This window comes from Durio zibethinus, chromosome 6 (genome assembly GCF_047325235.1).
Source record: "Durio zibethinus cultivar Kanyao isolate XHJ-2024 chromosome 6, ASM4732523v1, whole genome shotgun sequence".
NCBI classification, from domain to species: domain Eukaryota; kingdom Viridiplantae; phylum Streptophyta; class Magnoliopsida; order Malvales; family Malvaceae; genus Durio; species Durio zibethinus.
Window position 1 is genome coordinate 31,081,863 of NC_143167.1, and position 26,892 is coordinate 31,108,754.

The 26,892-nt window shown below is 33.7% G+C and overlaps 3 protein-coding genes across 3 annotated transcripts; 1 reads left to right on the plus strand and 2 right to left on the minus strand.

Annotated features, from left to right (window-relative positions):
• Positions 1 to 2,273: 2,273 nt before the first annotated feature.
• Positions 2,274 to 4,143, plus strand: LOC111285879 (putative purine permease 5). Its single transcript, XM_022875525.2, has 2 exons — positions 2,274 to 2,628; positions 2,903 to 4,143. Exon 2 carries the CDS (start codon positions 3,049 to 3,051, stop codon positions 3,979 to 3,981), a length of 933 nt encoding a protein of 310 aa, XP_022731260.2. The 5' UTR covers positions 2,274 to 2,628; positions 2,903 to 3,048; the 3' UTR covers positions 3,982 to 4,143.
• A 352-nt stretch (positions 4,144 to 4,495) lies between these two features.
• On the minus strand, positions 4,496 to 6,317 carry LOC111285097 (eukaryotic translation initiation factor 5A). Its single transcript, XM_022874341.2, has 5 exons — positions 6,043 to 6,317; positions 5,306 to 5,428; positions 5,123 to 5,179; positions 4,892 to 4,966; positions 4,496 to 4,789 (listed from the first exon to the last, which is right to left on the minus strand). Exons 1-5 carry the CDS (start codon positions 6,163 to 6,165, stop codon positions 4,685 to 4,687), a joined length of 483 nt encoding a protein of 160 aa, XP_022730076.2. The 5' UTR covers positions 6,166 to 6,317; the 3' UTR covers positions 4,496 to 4,684.
• Positions 6,318 to 21,089: 14,772 nt separating this feature from the next.
• On the minus strand, positions 21,090 to 24,743 carry LOC111285273 (putative LRR receptor-like serine/threonine-protein kinase At2g24230). Its single transcript, XM_022874618.2, has 2 exons — positions 24,218 to 24,743; positions 21,090 to 24,089 (listed from the first exon to the last, which is right to left on the minus strand). The coding sequence occupies exon 2, from the start codon at positions 23,784 to 23,786 to the stop codon at positions 21,225 to 21,227; it is 2,562 nt and encodes an 853-aa protein (XP_022730353.1). The 5' UTR covers positions 23,787 to 24,089; positions 24,218 to 24,743; the 3' UTR covers positions 21,090 to 21,224.
• Positions 24,744 to 26,892: the final 2,149 nt, after the last annotated feature.

Genomic DNA, 26,892 nt, shown 5'->3' on the forward strand with positions numbered 1-26,892 from the left:
CCAATGAGAGCCCCGAACCGTAAGATACGCGGGGAAGTTCGGGACAGTAGTCGGACACCCTCAAGCCAAGTAGCCTGGCGGGTGCCATCTGTGGAAGCAGTGTGCGGGCGTTCTGAGCATGGGAATAGGTTAGGGACATTGTGTGTAGACGATCAATGCCCTAAACCCTGAGATATGCAGGTAAGTATAAAGCATTACGTCGGTGCCCTAAGACCAGCTAGCCAGACAGGTGCTGTCGGTCGAAGCCATGTGCGAGCACCTTCGAGTGGGTTGGTGGAGCAACGAGCAGAATCAAGGAGCATTGGTGACCAAGAGGAAGGTTACGAGGCCCTGAGTTAGCCGGAGAAAGGCCCTGAGGGGGTTGGGCAGAAAAGTGTCCCCATTTCAGACATTCTTACGGTCACTGGTAGCATATTGGGAAAATCTCTAACGCTCTTTATTAGGGGACAATTGGTGTCAGCTCTTCACCACCCCTTTGGCTAGCGGGCAAGCGGGGGCCTAGCTAGTCTGAAGAGAGCTATTCCTAGGCACTCGTGGTGTCTAGGTGGGCGGACATCGTAGGGTCACGAGCGTGGCACGATGTTTCCTCTGGTAAGGTAAACCCGGGGGCGGTTGGGGCTGACGGGCCTTGTATCGCGCCTTTACGTTGAATCATGGGGCTGGACGGTAGAGACCGCTAGGCCCCTCAGTTTCCCCTCCTCGAGCCGGAAGGATCAGGTGATGGTGTTTACGTAGGAGGGATACCATCGAGCCAAAGGGATGCGCGGGCTAGCTAGCGGGCACGCTGCTAGACCCCTGTGGCCAGTCGGGCTAGTGGGCTGCAGCTGGGGCAGTCCACCCAAGGATCCTTGCGGGACTGGACCACGCGATGGTATTCATGTATGAGGGATGCCATCGAGCCGAGAGGATGCGCGGGCTAGCAGGTAGGCACGTTGTTAGGCCCCAGTGGCCAGTCGAGCAACTGGTGTGCTGCAGCTGAGGCAGTCCTCCTGAGTCCCCTTACGGGACTAGCATGATGTTAGGTGTCAATCATGCGTGCGGACGGCCAATACTGACGCTAAAGGGCGTAAGCCCTAAGAACCGAGTCACGTGGGACGAGTTGAGCCTAGAGGCTCCGAGCTGACTACTAACCAGCATAAAGAGGATGCTTGCGTAAACTTGATACGGGAGCTTGCGTATCATACGTACGGACGTGGTGTTGGGTTCTCACCATGTCAAGATGTAATAACATCAAGAGAACCGGGGCTGTGTGCCCCTACGAGATTCGAGGGTCGGGGCTCGAAGCATTAAGCTTTGCGGCCAGAGCTAGGTGCTCATGGTCACTTGAAGAACCGTGGGCCGATACGCGATGAGAGATGAGTTCCTCTCTATAGAGTCAGAATAAGCAACCCTACGGGTACAAAAGCCAGAAAAGGCTTGTGGGCATGCGGCTTGAAGGGTCGGATTTGGTTGGTTCGCGAAGAAAAATGGACATGGTGAAGGTTAACATTGATTACGAGTAGTTTTGGTGCCGCACGATCGCGTGATTTCAGTAGGAGGAATGCGTGGACCGTGACAGCTAGCATGTTTGACATGTTTACTTCAAACATTTTCTCTGTTCTTACCAAGCATGATATTAGTGAAGAAAAACTTGTTAGTTTTGTACATAATTATTCCATTGCTAAGGAGAAGAATTGCATAGTTCATGGTAGTGATTGACATGTTTGGTTGCCATTAGACGTGACATAAGTGAGAATAATAATGGAAGAGAAAACACTAGGGTTGTAAAAATGGAATTAGAAAGTGGTTCAAGTTTGTAGACTGACAGACAAGGACATGATCACCATGATTGAAGCTGAATGACACTACAAGCATGTGTTTAAAGTAGTTAAGAAGGTTTGCATCTGAGAATATAGTTTAATAATTAATCAATGATTTTTTATTAAAAAACAAGATTTGAATCACCTTGACATAAATAATATTCAGCAAATGAAAAATTCAAATACCAAAATCTGGAAATTTTTTTTATATTTTATTTTCTAAGAAACTTAGGCACATAGGTATTCAAGCACTGAGAAAACCAATTACTAATCCAATACTGCAAAGCCATCAAGATAAAACCAATATCTGGAATATTGAAAAGAAGCACTTTAGATTGATTCCGACTTAGCTAGACCAAGTAGCAGCAAGTGCCAGTTGCAAAGCATGTTCATGCTGTTTAAGGTAAATTGAACAGCACAGCAGAGTAAATTATAACTGAAAGGTAACCAACTCAAGCTTTCTAATTAGTAATTACTAAAAAATCTAGAAAAAAGAGCTGACCATAGGCTTTAGGCTTGTATAGGATTTGCCCGCCAGAAATTGTAGAATATCAACAAAAATATAGAAAGTTACACTATGTTGATTGATTATTGGCTGGCAAATATTGAACTGTCAGTGCCCATCTAATTACAAAGTGGTGCACTCTGTCATTGACCGTAGCTGTACAGCCATTCAGTAATAATCAGCTATGAAATGATTTTAAAAAACATGAAGAATTGAAATGTTAGTATAATATTAGATATTTGATTCACATCAAATCCGAATTCCACAAACAAATACTCCATACGGAAACACTTAAAGAAATGCAAGAAGTGCTACTCCAGGAAGGTTCGTCCTCTGTACTTCTCACGCTGACTGTTTTTCTTCAGTAAAATTCTTGTTGAATTTTGTCTGGGTTAATAAAGCTCTTCATGTTTTCGAGTTCTAATTATCGGTTTTTATAGTGACTGTGTTTTTCTCTGTTGTCCTTTTTCTGAAGGTTCTGGTACTTGACTTCTTGTTTGTTTCTGTTTGCCTGATTGTCTAAGCTTTGAAATAAAAGAGGAAGAAGTAGAATTTACCTTTATTTTCTTTGGATCCTATATTTCTTGATTGATGTTAGGAGATAGGATGGAGGAGGAAGAGGAGGTTTCATCAGGAAGTTCTTCACTGTTAGGATGGGTTTCCAAGGTTAAGACCATGGCTTGGGAAGCATAAAAAAGCAAGCCAATTTCACGTTGGATTCTTCTATTTCTAAGCACTTTGGGGATGCTTGTGGCATTTCCTGCTTCAAGCCTTCTATCTCGTGTCTACTTTGCTAATGGGGGAACCAGCAAATGGATCATTTCATGGGTAGCAGTTGCCGGATGGCCAATACCTGCTATGATCTTATTTCCTACGTACCTGTTTTTTAAAACTTCCCCTACTCCTCTCAATTTATATCTGTTCCTTTCTTATGTTTTTCTGGGGCTCTTAAGTGCTGCTGATAATCTCATGTATGCATATGCCTATGCCTATCTCCCGGCATCAACTGCAGCTCTTTTGGCATCATCATCCCTAGTCTTTTCTGCACTGTTTGGTTTCTTGATTGTGAAGAACAGACTGAATGGTTCAATAATAAATGCTATTGTGATAATAACTGCTGCTGTGACCTTGATTGCATTAGATTCAGATTCTGATAGGTATCCCAGTATCACTAACAGCCAATATATTTGGGGTTTTGTATGGGATATCTTGGGATCAGCACTCCATGGCCTTATCTTTGCTCTTTCAGAGTTGATTTTTGTGAAGCTCTTGGGCAGAAGGTCCTTACATGTTGTTTTGGAGCAACAGGTCATGGTTTCATTCTTTGCCTTTGTGTTTACTACAATTGGGGTAGTAGTTAACCACGATTTCCAAGGAATGGTATCCGAGGCTAAAACTTTCGAGGGTGGGGAAACTGCATACAATCTGGTTCTTATTTGGGGTGTAATTACTTTTCAGTTTGGTGTGTTAGGAGCCACTGCTGTGCTTTTCCTGGCGTCCACTGTGATGGCTGGTGTTCTGAATGCAGTTAGGGTACCACTCACAAGCATTGCTGCTGTCATACTGTTACATGACCCGATGAGCGGCTTCAAGATCCTCTCTCTGGTCATAACCTTTTGGGGATTTGCTTCCTACATCTATGGCACTTCCCCTGGGAGCAAGTTATCCCGATCATAAATTTCTGTTGAGAATTATGTTCCTTCAGTTTTGCAAGAATTTTACTTGGTTTTGTTGTATTGAATTATGTTGGGAGTCCGTTGTGACAAGGAAATGCGTACTCATTATCTGACATTGGGATTGTAAAGACAATTTTTGTGCTACTAGCCTACTACTTCTGCATACCGGGTTTTTTTATTGGATCTCTATTTTTGGGCTTTGCGAGATCAAAACATCATAATTCGACTAAATCATAGATTTATGCAGCTAATATTCCAGGAAAGGTCCTGGGCTGAAGGTACAGGAAACAGAATTGATATGATAAAACCAACTTTCCTCTAATATACGGCGTGCGTATCACTAGAGAGAGGGTCTACGAATACCTACAGAAATTCCAGCGATAAACACAAATTGGTTCAAGAACTATCCCAGCTAACACTGAGCGGAAAAGAAACATTTTTATCTAGTTGGAAAGAAACATGAGACCTTAAAGGCCTTAGATCGATGCTCAAACCCAACCAAATATTAATGAATATGACATAGAAATAGGGCTATATATAAATTCCATCCTGCTGTTGATACAAGCTCCCTTCATCCAGGGATCAGCAGTTCTCCATAAACCTGAAGATTACAATGTTAAAATACCATCTGAACAAGGGTTTCTTGCACACATGCATAGTATGCAAAACTCTCTGTCAGCAAATAAAGCTATAACAGGAGATATTCAATTTTTAGAACCAATGTCCTTGAGAGCACAAATCTGCTCCTCTCCCATTGCGGACATGACTGTCACCACAAGCTCCTGTCCTTCAGCAAACCCATCTTTAATCTGCAAACATTTAAGTGTAAACACAGAATTTAATCACTAGATAGAAAATGGGTTATAATTATAAAAATGGTTGCTGAAACTTAGACTATCCTTATGATATACCTGGCTAAGCAGATTTTCATCGGTGGGAAGCTTTAGGTCATCCTTGGTGTTTCCATTTTCAGTTAAGAGACTAACCTACATGACACACAAGTTCAATGAATTAATTACTGAATTCATCTGTCATATTTATATTTCTGATACTCAGGCAATATTTGCTTCACATATAAAACTAAGCATTTGAAGCAATAGAAGAAAAGGTATCTAGTTATGAACATATGCTCAACAACTTACAAAACCATCTTCAGAGATATCAATCAGCTGATAATCAGCACGATTAACATGGGGAACCTGTGAGAGAAGATAGAAAACAAGTAAATTAGCTGCTTATGCAGAAGAAAGGAGTGAATTGAGATGGGGTAACTGGTAAAGGTTATACGTATAAGTTGTAACATCGAAACTTAAGAATAACATTACATCACAGTTGTGGGATGAAGGAACAATATCTTCAAGTTTTTTCCCATTAAAGATATCAATGCCCACAAAGTGGCACTTTGCATGTCCATGTTTGCCGGTCTTCGAAGTTGAAACTTCTACGACCTGTTTTAATTTGGTGAAAAAGATAACAAACAGATTATAAATTATGAAGAAAGCAAAAGTGAATCACTTATACCGAGACAAAGAAAGCAGAGCCCTTTTGTTAACAGCATATATAATTGTACTGTGGGAATGTTTGTTCAACAATAGGAATTCCCATAGTCTAGGAATTAATAATGTCATGGAGAAATGCTGGCGAAGGGTGTAAACTAATCTATCTACACACCAACGAGCATAGAATTTTACAGCTCTTTTTAAGTTTGAAAGGCTCTACGCTATCAAGCTTTTCCAAGGCCTAACTTAATTTGATAACCATGATTTTTCTGGCCCAATCTAAAGAACTTTGAATCACTATAACATGTCTACACTCCCAACAAAGCAACAATGATCAATCAACCATTTTCTAAGTACTCAAATTAAGCCCACATAGTAAACAGGAAAACAAGGAGTACCCATTAAACAGATGCATAATTAATCATCAACAGAATCAAAATATAACCATGAGAGATCGAAAAAGAAACAAAAACCCATATACAAGTTGATAACAGCAAAGAACATGATTTTTTTTTTTTTTGTTGCTAAGCCAAAGAAACAAAGAACAGGATTAAGTTAAAGACCTTGCAAGGACGGGCCTTGATGACGATGTAGCCATTCTTGCGGATGGTACCAGCTTGCTGAGGATAGGTCTTTGAGGCTCCGGCGTCCGCCTTTGACTCAAAGTGATGTTCCTCGTCCGACATCTCCTCCTTTCTCTTTGTCTCTCTCCGTTTCACCTGGAGAAAGACTTGTGGAGGTCACTGGCTCCTTTATTCCCATTTTTCACGATTTGGCAATGGAGAGGGGCCTCATTTCTCTTAACCATGGTTAGGCCGAAGAATCTGTCCGGTCCGTAGGATTGCGTAGCCTTTACTTTATCTCACCATTATATTTCCGCTTAGTAATTAGTACACTTCTTTTAGATAAAGGAAAATCCAGACTGTTAGTTCTTGTGTTGACTTTTTTTTTTGGGGTACTATTTCTTTATTCTACTCCTTTTTCTGGGATTAATGAATTGGCCTGTTATTCTCCAAAACATTCAATTTTAATGGTTCACAGCTTCATCTGCAAAGATGTCTTTTTTTGGGATAATAATGTTGTAAACATGTCATGTCGGGAGAGGATCTGATGCCAAGGAGTATGGGTTGTAGGGGGCCATAGATGTTACATATATATTCTTGTGGAATATGGCCTGTTTCTTGCTCTTTTTCTGCAACATATATGCTAATGAACTAATGCTAATACTAGCGTCCACTTGTAATCCGTACCTACAAAAAAAAAAGTTTGAGCAAAATAGAGAAAAATAAATGCTAGTACTACTAACAAATAAGGGATGCTCCAACTATAAAAAGACTGAGAATTGATCTTTTCGTGTCAATGAAGTCAAGCATTTTATTCATCTTTATCATATGTTATAATAGCTGGTAGCAACAAAAATGTGAGAGCATCTGAGTAACCATCCTGGAGGATTTGCAGGGATAATGATAAAGATGTTGAGGAAAACGGATTCACCATTTTTTCATTTTTAACAAAAGGAAGAGGAATCATTATGGCTGTGAAAGTGAGTGCCTGAGTGAATTGTCAGAAAGTGAAAAAAAGGTCCCATGAAAACTCTTGTATAAACAACTATCATAAGCTGTTGTGGAGCTGCTAGCTGAGGTTAGCAGATGTGAAAAAGCTTCAGACCTTTTTAAACCCGCAACGTATAGCAATAGCATTCCTTTTCCAAGCAAATAATTTTTTTAACAGCCTGTGCAAGAATCATTGCACTGGAGAAATAAATATACATCCCCTTCTGTTTCTGCAAGTACAAAATAAAAAAAAAAAAAAACTACATTTGTCAAATTTATATGCATTGGAATACTTAGAAACAGCATATTCTTGGGTCAAAAGTTATTTCTGTAGGGGTAGAAATAGAAAGCTGTTGGTAAAAAAGTAGTCTACTACTCATCCCTTCACTTTCATGGCTTTATAATTTGTCTTGTCAGCAGAAAATTTAGGGAACAACTATTGGGTTTATGGCTGCTACAAATGAAACTTTGAATAGATACATTAAAAAACAATAGTGTAGTTCAAGACAAACTTTGATAAATGTTTGATTCCTGGACCACTTCTTAAATTCTAGTATTATATTTCTCTGATTCAAGACAAACATAGAGATATGTGGCCCATAAAAATGAAGCCCACAGAGACTTTGTACCGTCACCTAACCCTACTAAACTAGCTTGTATCTGTTCAAGACCAAAACCCGTATTCAATGTCTTTAATCTCTGCCGTTGCTCCCTCTCCTCTTGGACCACCTTCTCCTTGAGGTGGAAATTAATGGTATTAGTTTCCACCGGCACTGTAACTCAACCAAAGCTCAAAGGATAGCTGAAAATGCCTACTTTTATCAGTTTAGAATTTCACTGCAGAGTCCATGAACTGGGAATTTGCACCATCCACTGAAAGGATACTGCCAGGCGAGATTAATCTAAACTGCATTCTCTTCACTCTCCTCTAAAAGGCAAGTTCCTAACATAAGTAACGGAATTAAATAAAAATGGCTTTGTATTCCAAAAGGCAAATGACAGCCTCATTCTTGAAAATATATCAAACTCATAAATTGACAGTATAGACACCTTATTTAATTCGGACCCAAATTCATTGAGCTTGGTTTAATAAGATTTAGGTCAAGTCTATTAGACTGGATTTAGAATCCAATTAGCTGACCTTAATGAGTTTTTATTTTTATTTTTATTATTTAATATATATATATTTTATTTTTCATCTATTAATATTTTTATTATTTATCTACTTTTATTTTTTATTATTACTTATCTATTTCTTTTATTTATCTAATTATTTTTTTTGTTATCTATTAATATATTTATCTTTTTATTTTGATTAATTTTCAGTTAAGATTAGGATAAAAAAATTGAAATGAATTTGGCTGTAATTTGAGAATTGACAGAGTTGGGATTGGATTCAAAAATTGAATCCAAATCTCAGAAAGAGTTGAGATTGATTAGAAACTCTTCTGATCAATCCCTATAAATAAGTGTTGGAAGAATAGAAGAAAACACACAGAAAAAAGGCAAACACAGAGAAGAAACATAAGCTAAAAAAGGGTTTTGGTGTGTTAGAATCCCGAGCCCAGTCTTCGAGCTGTTTTTCTTCCTCAAGCCGAGTCGCTAAGCCGAGCCATTCCCAAGTTTTTTTTTTCGTTATTTATTTATTTATTTTTATTATTATTATTATTATATTAGATTTGTTTAATATTGTTTTACTTTTATCTTTATTTTATTTTATTATTTTATTTTCTTTAAATAAAATCTAAAAAAAATACTTTTGAAAAAAAGTTGAAAGTATCAATTGTCTTTGAAAATAAGCTTTCCAAAAAAATATTTTTAGAGAAAAGTTGAAAGTATCAATTTTTCTTAAAAATAAATTTAAAAAAAAAAAGGGTTTTGAGGAAAAATTGAAAGTATCAATTTTCCTTAAAAATAAATTTTCAAAAAAAGGTTTTGAGGAAAAGTTGAAAGTATCAATTTTTCTTAAAATTAAAGTTTTCTAAAAGATATTTTTGGGAAAAAATTGAAAGTATCAATTTTTCTTAAAAATAAATTTTCAAAAAAAATTTTTGAGAAAAAGTTGAAAGTATCAATTTTTCTCGAAATTAAAATTTTTAAAAAAATATTTTGGAGAAAAGTTGAAAGTATCAATTTTTCCTGCACAAAAGCAGTCATTTTTTTCTTTTTTTTTATTTTCTTTTTAAATAATCAGACGATGAAACATCTGTAAGTGAAACAGTAGTTTTCTTGCATACTCTTGAGGTAAGGAGATTTTCTCAATTTTTTGCTAAAAGTATTAGAGTCAATTGAGAATAATTTCCAATAACTAATTACTTGGTAAATTTTTAAGGCTTGTTGGATAACACAAAATTAAGCTGGTACCATCTTTCGATGGGCATTGTGAGGGTGCTATAACCTTCTTCACACGTAACCAAACTCTCGAACTCTGTTCTGGTTAGTAGACTCGAACCTATTCTTGTAGAGACCCTTAAACTTAGGTGTTTCCTGAAATGATAGATTCCTTAGGTGGCCAATCACACCTAGATAAAAAAGATTAGTGACGACTCTTTCAAGTCAATGTCTAACGATGGATCTCTGGATCTAGACGTTATGACAGCTGGACAACTCTGCTGGGGACTCCGAGAGTCAGGCCAGCAAATAAATTTATGTTATCCAAAAGCCTAATAAAATTAAACTTTTTTGTATATATTTTATTTATTCATTCATGTTTATTTACTTTATTAATTATGTCATTCATATGCATATGCATAACATGAGCTCTATACCCGAGCTCCGTCCTTCTAGAAGGGAGTAAAGTATCTATTGCTTTCGTGAGGTTTAATGCCTCCGCAATGGCTAGCGAAATACTCCCATTCAAATTAAACATTTTTTGCTTGTAACCTGTAATGGGTGATGATTAGGATGCCTTACTAGTCTGTGATAGACAATGACATAAGGAGTAATTTGAAAACCTTTAGACTTTAATCTCGAACCACATATAGTGAACCTTAGAAGTGCTTAAACTTAAGATAGAGCACTTTCTATCTAATGATAGGTATACCCTGAAATTAGGACACAAGAAGAATGTTTATCTAATCATTTTGATTGTCTAGCTTTATGCATCATTTTCGTTATCATATGTAATATTATGTATCAACATCACTTTCAGTTCATTTGTGAAACTAACCATGTTATTTGTCTGATTTTATGCGTCTGTATTATTTTCATGATCCTGTTTTAACATTATCATCTGCATTCATTTCATATTAGATTTCATTTATGAAAATGTACATTTCATTCGTACATCAACGTATCACACATAAAGTATAGCATAGCATTTCTAATCATAATTACGGTGCTAAAGGTTCAAAGATAGCTTCATCTAGCGAGAACCCTATCCATCGATACAATACAAGAGCTAAAGCCAGACAAATGGAGCAGAAAAACTCTCACAGATTTGAAAAGCTAGAAAAAGTATAAGAAAAAATTGAGAATGAGTTAAGTAAAATTCTGGATGCTCTCAACAAATTAAATAAGGAGAAAAAAATAAAAGAGGACACAAGCCAACAAGACCCTGTATTGCAAGAAGTAACTGACCTTTTATATCCACCTGATTTTGGTCCACCTCAAGCTCAGTCTACACAAGAGGTTCCACCATAACATTTCACATATCTTACATATCCTGGAATGCCATCAGGTTTTAATTCAGGGTATTACCATAGCTATGTGAATCATGTCTTTACTGAAAAGGTAGTTGAACCAATTTAAATCTCTAATCTGAATGAATTGAAAGGAAAAGACAAGAAAAAGATAAAAGTGGAAGCTAAGGAAAACTCCAAAATTAGTATGCTAGAAAAAAAGCTATGGGCTGTGGAGGGAATTGGTTTCTATGGTTCAATTGATGCTGTTAGGCTTTGCTTAGTCCCTGATGTGATCATTTTTTCTAAGTTTAAAGTACCAGAATTTGAAAAATATGATGGCACAAAGTACCCAAAAACTCATATTACCATGTATTGTCGAAAGATGGTAGCCCCTGCTCATGATAAAAAGTTACTAATGCATATTTTTTAAGATAGTCTTACTGGTTCTGCTGTTAGGTGGTACATCCAGTTAGACAAAGCTCGTATCTGTTCCTAGAGTGACATGGCTCATGATTTTATCAGTCAATATCGACATATCATGGATTTGACCCCTGATCATTTGTCTTTATAAAACTTGAAAAAAAGGTCGATGAGACTTTTAAAAAGTATGTCCAGAGGTGAAGGGATATTACTTCTCAAGTACAGCCTCCTCTGACTGATAAAAAAATTACAGTGTTATTTATCAGCACTTTTAAATCTCTCTATTATGAAAGGATGATAGGGAATACAACAAAGAATTTCACCGACATGGTGATCTCTGAAGAAATTATTGAAAATACCATCAAGAATGACAAGTTGAAAGGAGGAGAAACCAAGAAAGCATCAGAAAAGAAAGAAACTGAAGCTCAAACTATGAGCTTTGATAGGTAACAATTCAGGGATTATCAATCCTATCCACTCCAAGATTACTCTCTATACTATTCTACTATGAATAATGTCTCATCCTACCCATACTAGTTAGTTTCACAACCACCTTATTCATCTACACACCAATCAATTTTTAGCCCTTAAGATCTTACATATAGCCTTAACATTCAAGCTCCTGTAAGAATCCAAATTCGTCTTACTAACCTAGTAAGTGATTCATAAAAACAATAAATTACTTGAGAAAAATCTGTATTTGATCCAATCCCCATGACTTATACGGAGTTATATCGAGAACTCTATAATAGCCATTTGATTACCCCCAGCCATGTAAAACCACTTAAGCCACCCTATCCTAAGTGGTATGATCTTACAGCCCACTGTAACTATCACTATAGAATTACTGGCCATTCAACTGAAAATTACACTGCTTTAAAGTATAAGGTGTAACGGTTGATCAATGATGGAATAGTAAGTTTTGATCAAGGAAAAGCAACAACACCTGATGTTAGTGCTCTGAGTGACAATCAAGAACACATTGGTCAGAAAGGGTCCGGAGAGTCACAATGAATTGAGAGACAAGATGTCAATAAAAATTCTTCACTTAATCGCATATGGGGATAATTTTGAAGAATGGAGATAAGGCTGGTTGAAAGTTTTTTTTTGTCATTTTAGGATTTTTTTTCGAGTAATGTTAGACTTTTTTTTGCAATATGACTTCACTTGTTATCATTTTAATAAAAGTAAGTTAATGCATTTCATTACATTTTCTCTTTCACTCGACCATTACTTCATGCTCTGTTACCTTTCATAAATTTATATTCTCATTCTCAAATTTTAGATGATGAATATTTAGACAATGATAACAATAATTATGAGATTTAATTTTGTGAACTCATGCACATTAATATGAGGAGATGATTTGAGCAACAAGTAAGTTGTTACCAGAGGTGAAATAGATATATCTTGAAGATGTACAGTCTTTTATATAGGTTCATGAGCTTTGTTTAACAGATGATGTTCAAGAAAAGTATTCACAATTGAGATGAAAAATGGCCATCTTTCTTTAACCATTCGAAAAACCATTTATTGTTACCCTTTTGAGCCTATTATGATTTTTTTTTTGAAAAATCTCAACCAAAGATCACCCTCTACATTGGGGGTAATTTTTGAAAAAATATCACAAAAAGTCTCAAAAATGGAAAAAAAAAAAGAAAAATAAAAAATAAATGCCACACACGACTTGGGGCAAAGTAATGAGAATCCTTTGTGTGAGAAAAGAAAAAAAAATAATGAAATGCTGTGGAGGCAAAACGTCAAGTTACATCAAATGATCATTTGGTCTTGAACCTTTTTAATATATGTTTTGAGCCTATTATATCCATTTCTTTTATGACCCCTCACCTTGATCTACATTACAACCTTAAAAAGTTCATTTGGATTAAGTGTGAATGCTCAACTTAAATGATCATATGTTGGGCGAAGATATGCTCATGATGAAATAATGGAATCATGCTACATCGCTCTAAAGTTTAATGTATGGAAAGATATCAACAATAGATGAAAAATGAGAAAAAAAAGATGATAAAAAAATAAAAAATGAAAAAATAGAGAAAAAATGAAGGAAAAAAATGAAAAAATGAAAAAAAGATTCAAATTAAAAACCTGAAAAGGTGATTTGGGTAGAAAAAGATCATGTCAAATGGTTCACATGGGTGAAAGATCAAAGACATTTGAAGATCCCAAAGACTTGGGCAAAATTTACCAAGCTCAAAATGACTTCAACGGTAAATGGAATGAGTTTTTGAAAAAGAATCCTAGATTAATGTTGAGAATTATCTGGATATTTATTGTTTGGACATACCATTCATCCCAATGACATGTATCCAATTTATTTCCTTTCCCATTTGTTTTGTACCAAAATAGATCTTTATTGATTATTTTTACCATAATTTACCTTGTGTTCTCTTATTGTTACATCCCTAGAATAAATCAAAAAAATGTATGAGTGCATTATATTTGTCAAGAATTGAAATGGTGATGAATGAACGACAATATGCATAAAAAAGTATTGCATTCCTTTAAAGAGAAATCTAAGATAATGGTGGTAACAAAATGAAAAAATGGTAGAAACTTAAAAGAGATGATTTGAAAGGATATATGATGTGACCAAATGGAGAATATGATGATGGATTGGATAATAAAATGAAGATGGGGTAAATCTTGAAAAATGGTATAACCAAGTGATGAGTACAAAGATGAATTCGTTGATATAACTTGCAAGTTATGATTGAATGATAAAAATAATCAGTGGATAAAGTTGTTTTGGAATGGTTAATGCTGAGACACCTATGAGTAATGACCCAGTGATGGTGAATGAAACTTGTTCTAAAATTTGTTAGTGCTGAGAAGTCCATAAATGGTGGTCAAGTGATGATCGATTAATGAAACTTGTTCCAAAGTATTGAGAAACTAAACGAGAAAGACATGCGAAATGGTGGAGTTTTGAGAGCCATATTATCACAATTATTTAAAATTTTATGATATAGACGCCAGCATTATATGCATCATGGTGGCATCATTGCTTGAATAGTACATGCACATAATTTGATGTATTAAACTTTGTTTGGACATGCATGGCACTATGAGAATCTAGGTTGTTGCATTTGCATCATTAATTAGTCATTTGCAATTTTGGTCATAACATTCATTCATGCAAATTTGTGAGTCACTTGAAAAATAAATTGTAAATATTTTGATTTTTTGAGAACTCAAATGAGAATCTTTGAGTTTCAAAATGAGAATCTTTGAGGAGTGAAACCCTAAAGTTCATCAAATGTGAATTTTTGAACAAATGAAAAGTTTTGAACTTTTGGATGTGAATCTCCAAAATACAAAGCTTCAACCTTTTGGATATGAATTTCTAATGTTTTAAATGAGAGTCTTTGAACTTAGATGTGAAACTCTAAGTTTTATTACATGTGAGCCTTTGAACTCAAATGAAAAGCTTTGAATTTTTGGATGTGAATTTCCAAAATTTAAATGAAAAGCTTTAGATTTTTGGATATGAATTCCAAGTTTGCCAAATGAGAACCTTTGAAAAGCCTTGAACTTTTGGATGTGAGCCTCCAAAATTCAAATGAGGATCTTTGATGCGAGTCTTGCAAGTTACAAATGCAAATCTTGAGATCTTGTAAATTTTAATGAAACTGAAATTTTGAGAATCAAATTTTAATAAATTCTTATGAAGTTGGAAGGTTCTTGCGAATCTGAACCTATGAATGTTGAACTTAAATTATGAATCTTTGAGTTCCCATTACAAAATTTTTTCAATCACGATATATAACTCCTTTGGACATGATTGTCAAGAAGTAATTTACTTTTCAAAGTTTCGTTGCCTCTATTTAGAGGAGCAATTTATTTTTCAAAGTCGTGGTGCCTCTGTTTAGAGGAGCAATTTATTTTTCAAAGTCGTGGTTGCCTCTATTTAGAGGAGCAATTTACTTTTCAAAGTTGGGGTGCCTCTGTTTAGAGGAGCATTTATTTTTGAAGTCATAGTGCTTCTGCTTAGAGAATTTATTTATTTTTCAAAGTCGTTGAGCCTTTGATTAGAGGAGCCATTTACTTTTCAGAGTTGTTGAGCCTCTTATTAGATGAGCCATTTATTTTTTCAAAGTCGTTGAGCCTTTGATTTGAAGAGCTTTGTTTATGTTTTTCAAAGTCGTTAAGCCTCTGCTTAAAGGAGCTTTGATCAAAATTTTAACCAAAAAAAAAAGAAAAAAACAAAAAAAAAATGTCAAGTTGAGTCTTGAATGGGTGTCTACGTCTTTGCACAATTCTTGCTTCACAGAAAATGTGCAAAGAGAGGTAGCTGTAAACACCCTATTTAGTTCGGACCCAAACCCATTGGGCCTGATCTAATAAGATTTGGGTCTAAGCCCATTGGACTCGGTTTAGGATCCAATTAGCTTGCCCCGATGGGTTTTTATTTGTATTTTCATTATCTAATATATATATATATATATTATTTTTCATCTATTAATATTTTTTATTATTTATTTAATTTTATTTTTTATTATTACTTATCTATTTCTTTTATTTATCTAATTATTTTTTTTTGTTATCTATTAATATATTTATCTTTTTATTTTGATTAATTTTCAGTTAAGATTAGGATAAAAAAATTGAAATGAATTTGACTATGATTTGAGAATTAATAGAGTTGAGATTGGATTCAAAGATTGAATCCAAATCCCAGAAAGAGTTAGGATTGATTAGAAACTCTTCTAATCAATCCCTATAAATAGGTGCTGGAAGAACAGAAGAAAACACACAGAAAAAAGGTAGACATAGAGAAGAAACAGAAGCTAAAAAAGGGTTTTGGTGTGTTAGAATCCCGAGCCCAGTCTTTGAGCTGTTTTTTTTTTCTCAAGCCAAGTCAAGCCAAGCCGCTAAGCCGAGCCGTTCCAAAGTTTTTTTTTTTTCGTTATTTATTTATTTATTATTATATTAGATTTGTTTAATATTCTTTTACTTTTATCTTTATTTTTATTTTACTTTTTTTATTTTTATTTTTATTTTCACTTTTATTTTATTTTATTATTTTATTTTCTTTAAATAAAATCCAAAAAAAATATTTTTGGGAAAAAGTTGAAAGTATCAATTTTCCTTGAAAATAAGCTTTCCAAAAAAATATTTTTAAAGAAAAATTGAAAGTATCAATTTTTCTTAAAAATAAAAGTTGAAAGTATCAATTTTCCTTAAAAATAAATTTCAAAAAAAGGTTTTAAGGAAAAGTTGAAAGTATTAATTTTTCTTAAAAATAAATTTTCAAAAAAGGTTTTTTTTTAGGAAAAGTTAAAAGTATCAATTTTCCTCAAAATTAAAGTTTCCAAAAAAATATTTTTGGAGAAAAGTTGAAAGTATCAATTTTCTTTAAAAATAAATTTTCAAAAAAGATTTTTTTTTAAGAAAAGTTGAAAGTATCAATTTTTCTCCAAATTAAAGTTTTCTAAAAGATATTTTTAGGGAAAAGTTAAAAGTATCAATTTTCTTGCACAAAAGCAGTCATTTTTTTCTTCTTTCTTTTTATTTTCTTTTTAAATAATCCGACGATGATGCCTCTGTAAGTGAAACAGTAGTTTTCTTGCATACTCTTGAGATGAGGGGATTTTCTCAATTTTTTACTAAAAGTATTAGAGTCAATTGAGAATAATTTCTAATAATTAATTATTTGATAAATTTTTAAAGCTTGTTGGATAACATAAAATTAAGCTGGTACCATCTTTCGATGGGCGTTGTGAGGGTGCTATAACCTTCTTCACACGTAACCGAACTCTCAAACCTTGTTCTGGTTAGTAGACTCAAACCTATTCTTGTAGGGACCCTTAAACTTAGGTGTTCCCTGAAAGGATAGATTCTTTAGGTGACCAATCGTATTTAGATAAAAAATATTGGTAACGACTTTTTCAAATCAATATCTAATTATGAATCTTCGGATCTAGCCGTTATAACAAACAGGATAAAATAGTCTAAATATGTTGTTGAATTCTCAGTGATGTTAGTCCAGGTAGTAATAAGAGTTTCGGGAACAGAAACAACCTTCACTTCTAGCACACAGTAGTTTTCTTACATACTCTTGAGGTGAGGAAATTTTTTCAATTTTTTACTAAAAGTATTAGAGTTAATTGAAAATAATTCCAACAACTAATTACTTGATAAATTTTTAAGGCTTGTTAGATAACACAAAATTAAGCTGGTACCATTTTTCGATGGATGTTGTGAGGGTACTATAACCTTCTTCACACGTAACCGAACTCCCGAACCCTGTTATGGTTAGTAGACTTGAACCTATTTTTGTAGAGATCCTTAAACTTAGGTATTCTCTAAAAGGATAGATTCTTTAAGTGACCAATCGTATTTAGATAAAAAAAATTAGTAACGGCTCTTTCAAATTAATATCTAATTATGAATCTTTAGATATAGACATTATAACAAACAAGATAAAATAATCTAAATATGTTGTTGAATTCTCAGTGATGTTAGTCCAGGTAGTAATAAGAGTTTCGGGAACAGAAACAACCTTCACTTCTAGCACACAGTATCTGTTGATCATGATGAATTTTGTTGACAATCATTACACCCACCAATAACCAAATGATGCGTAAATTTTGAAGTCAAAACTGAAAAAATCTATTCAACAGATTTTAAATGATCTTATCCTAATTTCTTATGATGCTACAGGTCCAAGTGGGTGTGGAAATTCTAGCATGCAAACCAAGGACAGCTTTTGCTACACCAACCCATGATGTTAAAGCAAAAAAATATACTTGTTCTTTTTCTACACATGGCAAAAGTGCATTTGGCATAAACTTGCTATCTCCACTTTTGATGAATTTACAACAATGCAGCCTTTTCTGAATTCTATTTTCTTCTTCTTTTTAACCTCTACATTGCCAGTGTAATGGTTTTTCGTGGAACTTTGTAACAATAATTTAATAAGACTGAACAGGAGTGTTTTCTTTTTCCACCATTCACATGCTGAAAGTCAAAGTCATAAAAGATGCTTGACAACCAAGTACCAAACCAATTAAGCTACCTAATTTGAAAATTATCTAGAAAAATAACTTGACATTGCCTGAAATATTATGGGATGTTTATCAACAAAATAGAGCAAAAAATGCATCTTGATAATATCTAGTGTGGTAGGAAACTCTCATGCATTTGGAAATGTTCAAGAACAAGCATCTGATCTTAAATTAGTTCAGGTGTACATGTCTTATAAATTGTGGTAGGAATCTATCTCCATCACTGCCAACTTTATTCTGCAGTGTATAACATATATTTTAAGCCTTCACCTAGCATAGAGCAATAAGATTTTCTAATTTAGGAATTATTATCATGAACCAGCTTGAATTTTGACAAGCACATGTCACATTTTCTTTTCTTCATGCAGCCGCACAGTATTTCTTCCATTAATGGTGAGGCAGTGGTCCATGACCAACTATAACTCTCGAGGTGATACCAACTACCCCCTGATCCATCACCAGATAAAAATAACTGCAAGAAAAAAAAAAAAAACTTCTTGAAGAAATGCAAACAATTTGATTACCATACGAGGCATAAATTGTCACGTCCCAAAATTGAAATATAAATTATTTTGAAGTAAAATCTTGAAATAATACGAAGCTTAATTCATAACCATTGAAAAATCTTCAAAATAAAATAAGATTCTCAATAAATTTTAGTATCTGTAAAATAATTAAATAACAAGTCTCCAAAGATTCAATGTCAAGTATTACAACTAAAAGAAACAATACTTCATAAAATCATATTCTCTAAGTAGTTCTCTGATGCTCAAATTATTCTAGCTTCTCACAAGATTAATCATATTTATCATTCATATCATCTATAAAAAAAAAGAAAATGAAAATGAATAAATCACAGCTCAGCAAATATAAACACACATACCTTACCAGATCAAATATCGTTTTCATACATACTATACAGATTATTCAACTCATAATATCAAAAATAATTCAAAAATTAGCATTCTATCAAGCATTTCGTAGATCATAAATCAATATCAATATATGTCACCAAATCATGAATCAATTTGTAAAAGTCATTATCAATCATCATTATTATTCGTTTATCGTTAGCTACAATCATTGCTATAACTTGTAACATTAGTCGTATCAATAATTTTATCCTAATAATCATCGTTAATTATTATAACCTGCTAGTCAAGACCTTACACTAACTACTATAACCCGTTAGCAGGATCATATGATCATGTCTATGCTAACTATTATTACCCGTTAGTTAGGACTGTAGAATTAGTTTTGGTGTCGATGATTCTACTTTTCAAAGATGTAAAAACGTAATTATCATGAAATCATTTTTTAAACATAAATTATTTTCTCATTTCATTCATAAATATAATCCATCATTTACATAGTTAAAACACAAAATAATCATATGTTTATTCTTATTTTCATATATCGAAAATAAAGAAATAAAAAATTTACTCATTTAGAAACATAAATATATACATAGGTTTGAAAACAAGTGAAGCGTGTGAGATTTTACTTATCTCATTCTGATTCCACCACTTAGTTTTTTTCTTCAAATAATTAACAGTCTATTCAAGATAATATCAACATAACAATAATTAATCAACTTATTTTGAGATCAATTATACCAAAAACAATTAAGTTAAATAAATGTCAACTCAACTAATTAATATTGATAGCCTGAGCTCCTTTCACTAAAACAGGCCTATCTCAAGATATTCAATTCAGAATTAAGATCTTTTTAATGTGTTCCTTGTAGATTAATTAAAATAATTTTTGAAATTCATGTCATATATTGTTGCTAGACAACATGTATACATTCTAATAAAAATTACGTATTTATTCATGAGAGACTCGGAATTAAGTTCTGCTTGTTTTGTTGGAAAGTAGACTTAGTGACATTTTCAAACATGTATGGCTCAATACATAATTTTTTATATAAAAATTAAAAGAAATTTCGTAATTTGTCATCACTGCTGTTACTATGTAACTTACATATCTTTAAGTAAAAATTAAACTACTATTCATAAAAAAAACTCGAAATTGACTTTTATTTATTTCATTGGAAAGTAAATTCAGCAAGCTTTCCAATGATATATAATAATCATAGCAACATTTAATCTCTTAATACAGAATATTCCCTTAATCTATTACTGCAAACACCAAGATTCATACCAAACAGAAAATTTCCTTTCTAATCCCATTAAATTTCTATTTCCTATTTTTATAGTAAAAAAATTACATTACTAAATTTTCTCAACGCTTTATTAGACTTTAATTAAAGACTAAATAATTTATCCAAACTAATATTGAAGAGGGATAATAAATTTTTTAAAATTTTAGAGTTTCTCGATTACAAATTATACTGTAAGACTTAACAATCAACATTATTTTTTCAAAATTAAAAAAAATTATTGACTCACCTCAAACATATAATTTTTCTTGTAAATTTTTTTGTTACTCTTTACTTGGAATCATTCAATTTGTCTTTTTTGTATAAGAAAGAAAAAAGAATAAGCCCCTTTTTTTTCCTCCATCAATCATACAAATAATAAATGTTAACCTTATTAAAAGTTAGATTATTTATCAATAGACCCTGTACATTTTTCATTCTTTATCAAAGAATCCTCACTTATAAAAATACTTAATATATATATATATATATATATATATATATATATTTTACGTGTATTACATAAGCATCTGTCTCCAGGGAGACCAAAGGCCGCCATTGCCCGAGACAAAACATTCAAAGCTTAGCAATTCTAGGGACAAGGAAACACAAAGTCAAGACTAAACTACTTCACTGGCGCCCTACTGCCATAACATAAGTTCCAGATTGATTTATTTGTTTGTATAAAGATAAAGCACAATGAGTGGCAATTTCCTAGAGGATAAGGGAAAAATTGAAAGGAAAATTTTATCTTTTAGTTTCAGGGATCAAACTCGTGTATATAAACTTATAAATTAAACTATGATGCCAACAATGGAAAGGTGAAGAGAAATTCCAAGACATAACAATTACTGTACATCCTCTCCCACGGTGGCATAAGGAAAAACTCATGGTAGAGAAAGAACAAATTTAGAAGGCAAAAAAAAAAAAAAAAGACCAACTTATATTCATTGTGTTTTATTGAGGAGCTCTTGGCTCAATATCCTTGAGAAGGCCGACAATCTGTTGCATGCTTGGTCGCTTGGTAGGAAGATCAGCCGTGCAGAGATATCCAATCTTGAGGGCCTCCTCCATTTGGGAATCTGGCCCTGTATCACGAATTTTAGGATCAATAGCTTTCGATCCTTGGTTCTTTCTCACCAATCCTCTAACCCAACTAGCTAAATTTGCTTCTTGCCCCTCCGGATAATCATCTCCAATTGGCTTTTTCCCTGTGATTAGCTCAAACAAAACAACACCGAAGCAATATACATCAGATTTTGGTGTGGGAGCATCACATTCGGGCTGAGAAAATTCTGGTGGTACATATCCAGGTGAACCACGGGCAATTTCATCCTCTAGACCAGTTCCAAAAACCTTGGCCAATCCAAAATCAGATAATCTAGGCTCCAAATTTAAGTCAAGATAAACACTACTAGCTTTAACATCTCTGTGGATTATTGGAGGTGAGCAGCCATGATGAAGGAATGCCAGTGCTCGTGCAGTGCCAAGGGCTATTTTTTGTCGAAATGCCCAGGTTGTTAATAGCCCTTCAGAGCCAATATTTTGTATCCCATTGCTGTCTTCTTCCCAGGTATCAGTACTCCAGTCCTCTGTTGTCTGAACACCAAGTGGCAAGTCATGTAGCAAATTCTGCAAGTTCCCATTCTCCATGTAATCATAAATAGCAATCCTTTGATCCCCAGCCAAGCAATATCCAGTTAATGGAACAAGATTGGGGTGTTTGATTCGACCAAGATACTCAAGCTCTCTTGCAGCTTCTTGGTCTGTCAATGTTGATCCATGAACCAAAACTTTAATAGCTACATGAATTCCACCAGGCAGAAATCCTCTATAAACAGGCCCAAACTTTCCTTCTGCTAGTAGAGTGCCTCGATCAAAATTCGAAGTTGCAGCCAAGAGGTCAGCAAATGTGATATTTAATAGTGGTTTCCCAAAAATCACTACTGGGACTGATGTTGCCTGCTTAACATCAGCCACCCATGTGGTCGAATCAGTTTGGAAGGAAAAGGGACCTGAAATATTCTGCTCCTCTTTATACGAGGGTTGCTTAACTACCCACGTCCTGGACTTCCTTCTGCAACCGAAGGCTAGGAACAGCAATCCGGCAAGCAAGAACACCATGGAGAGGGTTAAAGCTAAGGCAAGCTTAAACCCCCTATGTCTGTTGGCTCTTCTTTTGAAAAGGACAGGATTTGCAGCGATTGGACAGCTGTTTAATAAGCCAAAAAATGATGTTTCCAAGGTCTCAAGGGAGAACCCTGAATCACAAAGGGTTAAGTTGTTGTAAGAGAAGTTGTATCTCTCCATCCATTGGAGTTTTTCTACGAGAGAAAAAGGAATTTCTCCACTCAAATTGTTGTGTGAAACATCAAGTATTTTGAGGCTTTGGTTAGCCAATGATGGAATTTGGCCCGAAAGATGGTTTGATGAAACATCGAGTGTATGTAAATTACTCAGTTGTAAAATTTGACCAGGAATATGACCAATGAGGCTGGTTTTAGACAAATTGAGATACTCTAAACCCAAAAGCATTTCAATTCTTGGGAATTTCTGTCCAGCAAATCTATTGTATGCAAGATTAAGATGTCTAAGATTCTGAGCTTGACTCAGATTTATGGAAATTTCTCCGCTAAGCTGGTTCTCGGACAAGTCCAGATAAACCGAATGAGACCACTTATAAGTAGAATTGAATTGTACCTGAGAAATGTGACCTTGAAACTGGTTCTTACTGAGGTCAATCACCCCCAGCTGCCCTTGAAACACACCCATAACTGAACCCTTGAATAAGTTCCCGGAAATGTTAAGGCTTGTAAGAGACTTCATTTCCGCAAAATCTGTGTCCCGGCCATAAATCTCATTTCTGGCAAGGTTTAAAGTTTTGAGGTTAGGAAATGCAGCACCAAAACCATCTGGCAAGGAACCATTTAGACGATTTGCGGAGAGATCGATTGAAACTAAAGACCGGCAATTTATAATTCCGGTTGGAATGCTCCATTCAAATCCATTTCCAGCAAGGTTAAGAACTTGCAAACTAACTAGGGAGCTTATAGCTGCAGGAATTTCCCCAGAGAAATTATTGCCAGAAAGATCAATAACTTCAAGCAGACCAAAGTTGCCAATATTGCTAGGGAGAGACCCTAAAATCTGATTGGAGGAGAGATTAAGCCTCTTAAGTGAGCCTAAACTCCACAAATCTGAAGGCAAAGCGGTGATTTTGTTATTGCTAAGATCCAAAGACTGAAGATGAGTTAGCTTACCAATGGTGGTATCAGGAATCAAACCAAAGAGGCCTAAACCTGAAGCCTTTAACCCAATAACATTCTCCTTCTTGGTATCACAGTGCACCCCTTCCCATGAACAAACAGAATTAGAGAAGTTGTAGAACAAAGAAGAGTTTGAGCCCATCTTCTTCAAGAAGTCAGAGACATAAAAGTCATCTGTATTGGGTAGTTGACAAGCAAAATAATTGAAGAAGAGTGATAGAATTAGTACAGAACCAAAGAAACCAAAATCCATTTGAGCCAAAAGGTCAAAAATTTAGAAACAAGGAGAAAGAAGAAAACTGAAAGGCACCACCTTTAACCAACTCAAGCCTCTATCTCTAAACTTAAAATCTCCGGCAACATTTAATAACTAGTTCTGAGTCAACCCAAGACAACACTATTCCAATTTCTGCAAAGTCCATTAATGCCAACACCGCCAATAAGAACAACTTTTCAGCAGTTTTCTGGGGTTTCAAATACAAGGTGATTGTTTGGCTAAAAATGCTGCAGACTTTTTAGGGGTTCTCGTGATGACCAGAAAATACCAAGAAAGTGCCTGTAAGAAACCAACAAATGAACAGTGCTCTTGGAAGAATGAATAGTAAATTACAAAAAAGAATAAAGAAAAGAAATTATTTTATTATTATGAAGCTTTGGGTGTCTCCAAAGAGAATGTGAGCTTACCTTGTCTGGCTTTGCAAGTCTATTAAAGCCAACAAAACAAACATCCAAAGTGAAGCACTTTTGTCTCTGCGTAGAGCATAAGCAGCTCTATTCCTTTGTTCTTATCAGTACAAACTTTTTTTTTTGGTTTCGCCCTGAAAATAATCTTACTACTAACTCAAGAGGAAATAAAGACCGGGGTTTTGAACGGAGAGAGAAGCATAGCCAAAGTTAGATTGGGAAGAGAAAGATGGCAGTTTGGAACAGGCAGAACTCAGAAGTTGAGCTTCATAAATGAAAGAAGAGTTTAATACAAATATTATTTACAAAAAATATAATTTAGGTTGGTGAATTTATCAGGGATTGTTGGTGGGTATTCAATGATTCTTCATTGAGTGTTGATCATCTTTTCTTATCTCTTTCTTTCCTGATGGGAGAAGTTTTGGCTTCTTTTCCTTTCTTGTTTAAAAGAAAAATGGAACAGTTAACAATGGTTTTTTTCTTGGTCATGTTAGCTTTTAAAAATCCAACCTTTTTGATTGGGGTCAATGATCAGCCATGCGTTATGCCACATTCATGGGAAATTTAATAGTAAATGGCAGCCTTGAAGCTCTATTTTCTTCTAAAGTTTGGCAAACTGTAGATTTTATTTCAATTAGGGGAGGTGGCTGCTCCAATATGGGTTTCATGATTCAATAGATTTTGACCCCACTCTCCTAATTTTTCCAACTTGCTTATGTACTTTTGACTTGCTTGTGGATGCATTATGACGGCTACTAGCATTATAATCGCAATTATTATTTTCTATTACTACTTGATACTATGGTGTTTTGATTTTCAATTCAGTGATTTTTTTTTACCTTTATAATTTTTTTATAAGAAGTCCTTAGGGATAAGTGAAAAAATTATAAGAGTTAAAATTTAAATTTTAGATTTATTAAATATTATTTTTTAAAATTGATTTTATAAATTGAATGAGTTAAATTTTAATTTATTTCTTTGTATTTTGAATTAGTTTTTTGGTTAATTTTTTAATAATATTTTTACAAAAAAAAAAAAATCAAAATTTTTGGATAAAATTGGGTTGGGTTTTTTAGTTTGGTTGGTTGTGATTGATGTGTGGTAACAACATATCTTTTAAAAAAATTAACACAACAAATATATATACATGAAAAGAGTTGAACATGCCTAGATCCGACTGAAAAAAAAACCAAAAAAAAACATGAAGAAGGGAGGAAGAAGAAGCAATCTTAATTATTTGCATTGATTGGGGAAGATGAGTAACCATAAATCAATGGACATTTATTAATCATATATAATATAATATGCCCATATATGAATGTTTTCCTTTGTCATGCTTATGCCACCAAAATTTATTCTTCAAACTATGTTCCTTAAATATATTTTTTTACTAAAAATAATAATTATGTTTTCAAACTTTACTCCATTTTCAAAAAACTTAGGACCATCAAAAATATATATAAATGTTGCTAATGAGTTTCCTAAGATACTGTTTAAGAATAAATAAATTATTATTTATAATAATATTAATAGATTAAATGCAATAATTGATACTTTATTTAATAAATTTTAATGCATTGAAAAAAAAAAACTTAATATAACATAGTAATTTTTAAAAAGTGTCTCATAAGAATTAAACTCAAACTAAAAAAAGTAAAGTCTTTTTGGTTTTAAAGGAGTGTGAGTTTCACATGACATATTCAATAATAGAACATTTTTATGTGGTGAAAATTGTATAAAATAATATCAATCAAAATTGATATATGGTTTCTTGTATTTTGGGGTGCTTGTAATGATTCTCTAATGCTATTCATAGTACAGACAGTTTGTGATATAATGATTAAAAAAGTATTATGGGATATATAGTATGGACCACAAAAATATATATTTTTCAATTCATTTACAAAATAAAAAGAAATTTACGGAGATAAAAAGCATCTGTAGGTAGATTGTACTTTCAATATCAAAACTAATAAATTAATGTGAGTGAGAGAAATAATAAAAAAAAATTTCTTTTGTTAATTCGAAATATTAGATATATGGCCAATAATTATATGATATGAGAGTGGAATATTAAATTTTTAATTTTAATAATAAAAATTTTAAATATAAAAAATATTTTATATATGAATTTAGATTATTAATGTTTGAAAATATTTGATATGATCGAGCTTAAATTTTTTGTATGGATTGGTTCGGAGCTTCCCATGATTTGCTTTTGTTTTATATTCAAATTGGGCTTTCTTTTCCCTTATGTTAATGGTTTCTTTTCTTGTAAGGATGAAAGTGAACTGTTTTTTTTTTTTTTTTTTTCTTTATAAAAAATTATGAAATTTGGACATAATGGCCAAAATGTTGAAGGGAGATGCAATCATGGAAATAGTGGTGTATTGAGTTAAGGAGGTATGATTATTGCCACCAAAAATTTGAAGTATGAATGGAGCAAACTTATGCTTGGGCAGTGGTAACCAACAATTATGGCAAAAAGAACGACAACGTGCGATAATAATAACTGCTAATAAATAATCATCACTACCACTCAAGAAAAACGCTAGCTTTTACCTATTTTTAGGATTGCGGGGGGCATTTTCCTATTAAAAAAAAAAGAGATTATGAGAGCCATTATATGGGTGCGTAAATAAAGGAGGGAGAAATACATGTAATTGGAAATCTAT

What these genes read in the sequence shown, in the direction of transcription:
- LOC111285097 (XM_022874341.2), bottom strand. Translation starts at nt 6,165, where the DNA reads ATGTCGGACGAGGAACATCACTTTGAGTCAAAGGCGGACGCCGGAGCC. An exon ending in TCAAGGCCCGTCCTTGCAAG is followed by an intron (nt 5,429 to 6,042) that starts GTCTTTAACTTA and finishes AAATTAAAACAG; the next exon opens with GTCGTAGAAGTTTCAACTTC. An exon ending in ATATCTCTGAAGATGGTTTT is followed by an intron (nt 4,967 to 5,122) that starts GTAAGTTGTTGA and finishes TGTGTCATGTAG; the next exon opens with GTTAGTCTCTTAACTGAAAA.
- LOC111285879 (XM_022875525.2), top strand. Translation starts at nt 3,049, where the DNA reads ATGCTTGTGGCATTTCCTGCTTCAAGCCTTCTATCTCGTGTCTACTTT.
- LOC111285273 (XM_022874618.2), bottom strand. Translation starts at nt 23,786, where the DNA reads ATGGATTTTGGTTTCTTTGGTTCTGTACTAATTCTATCACTCTTCTTC.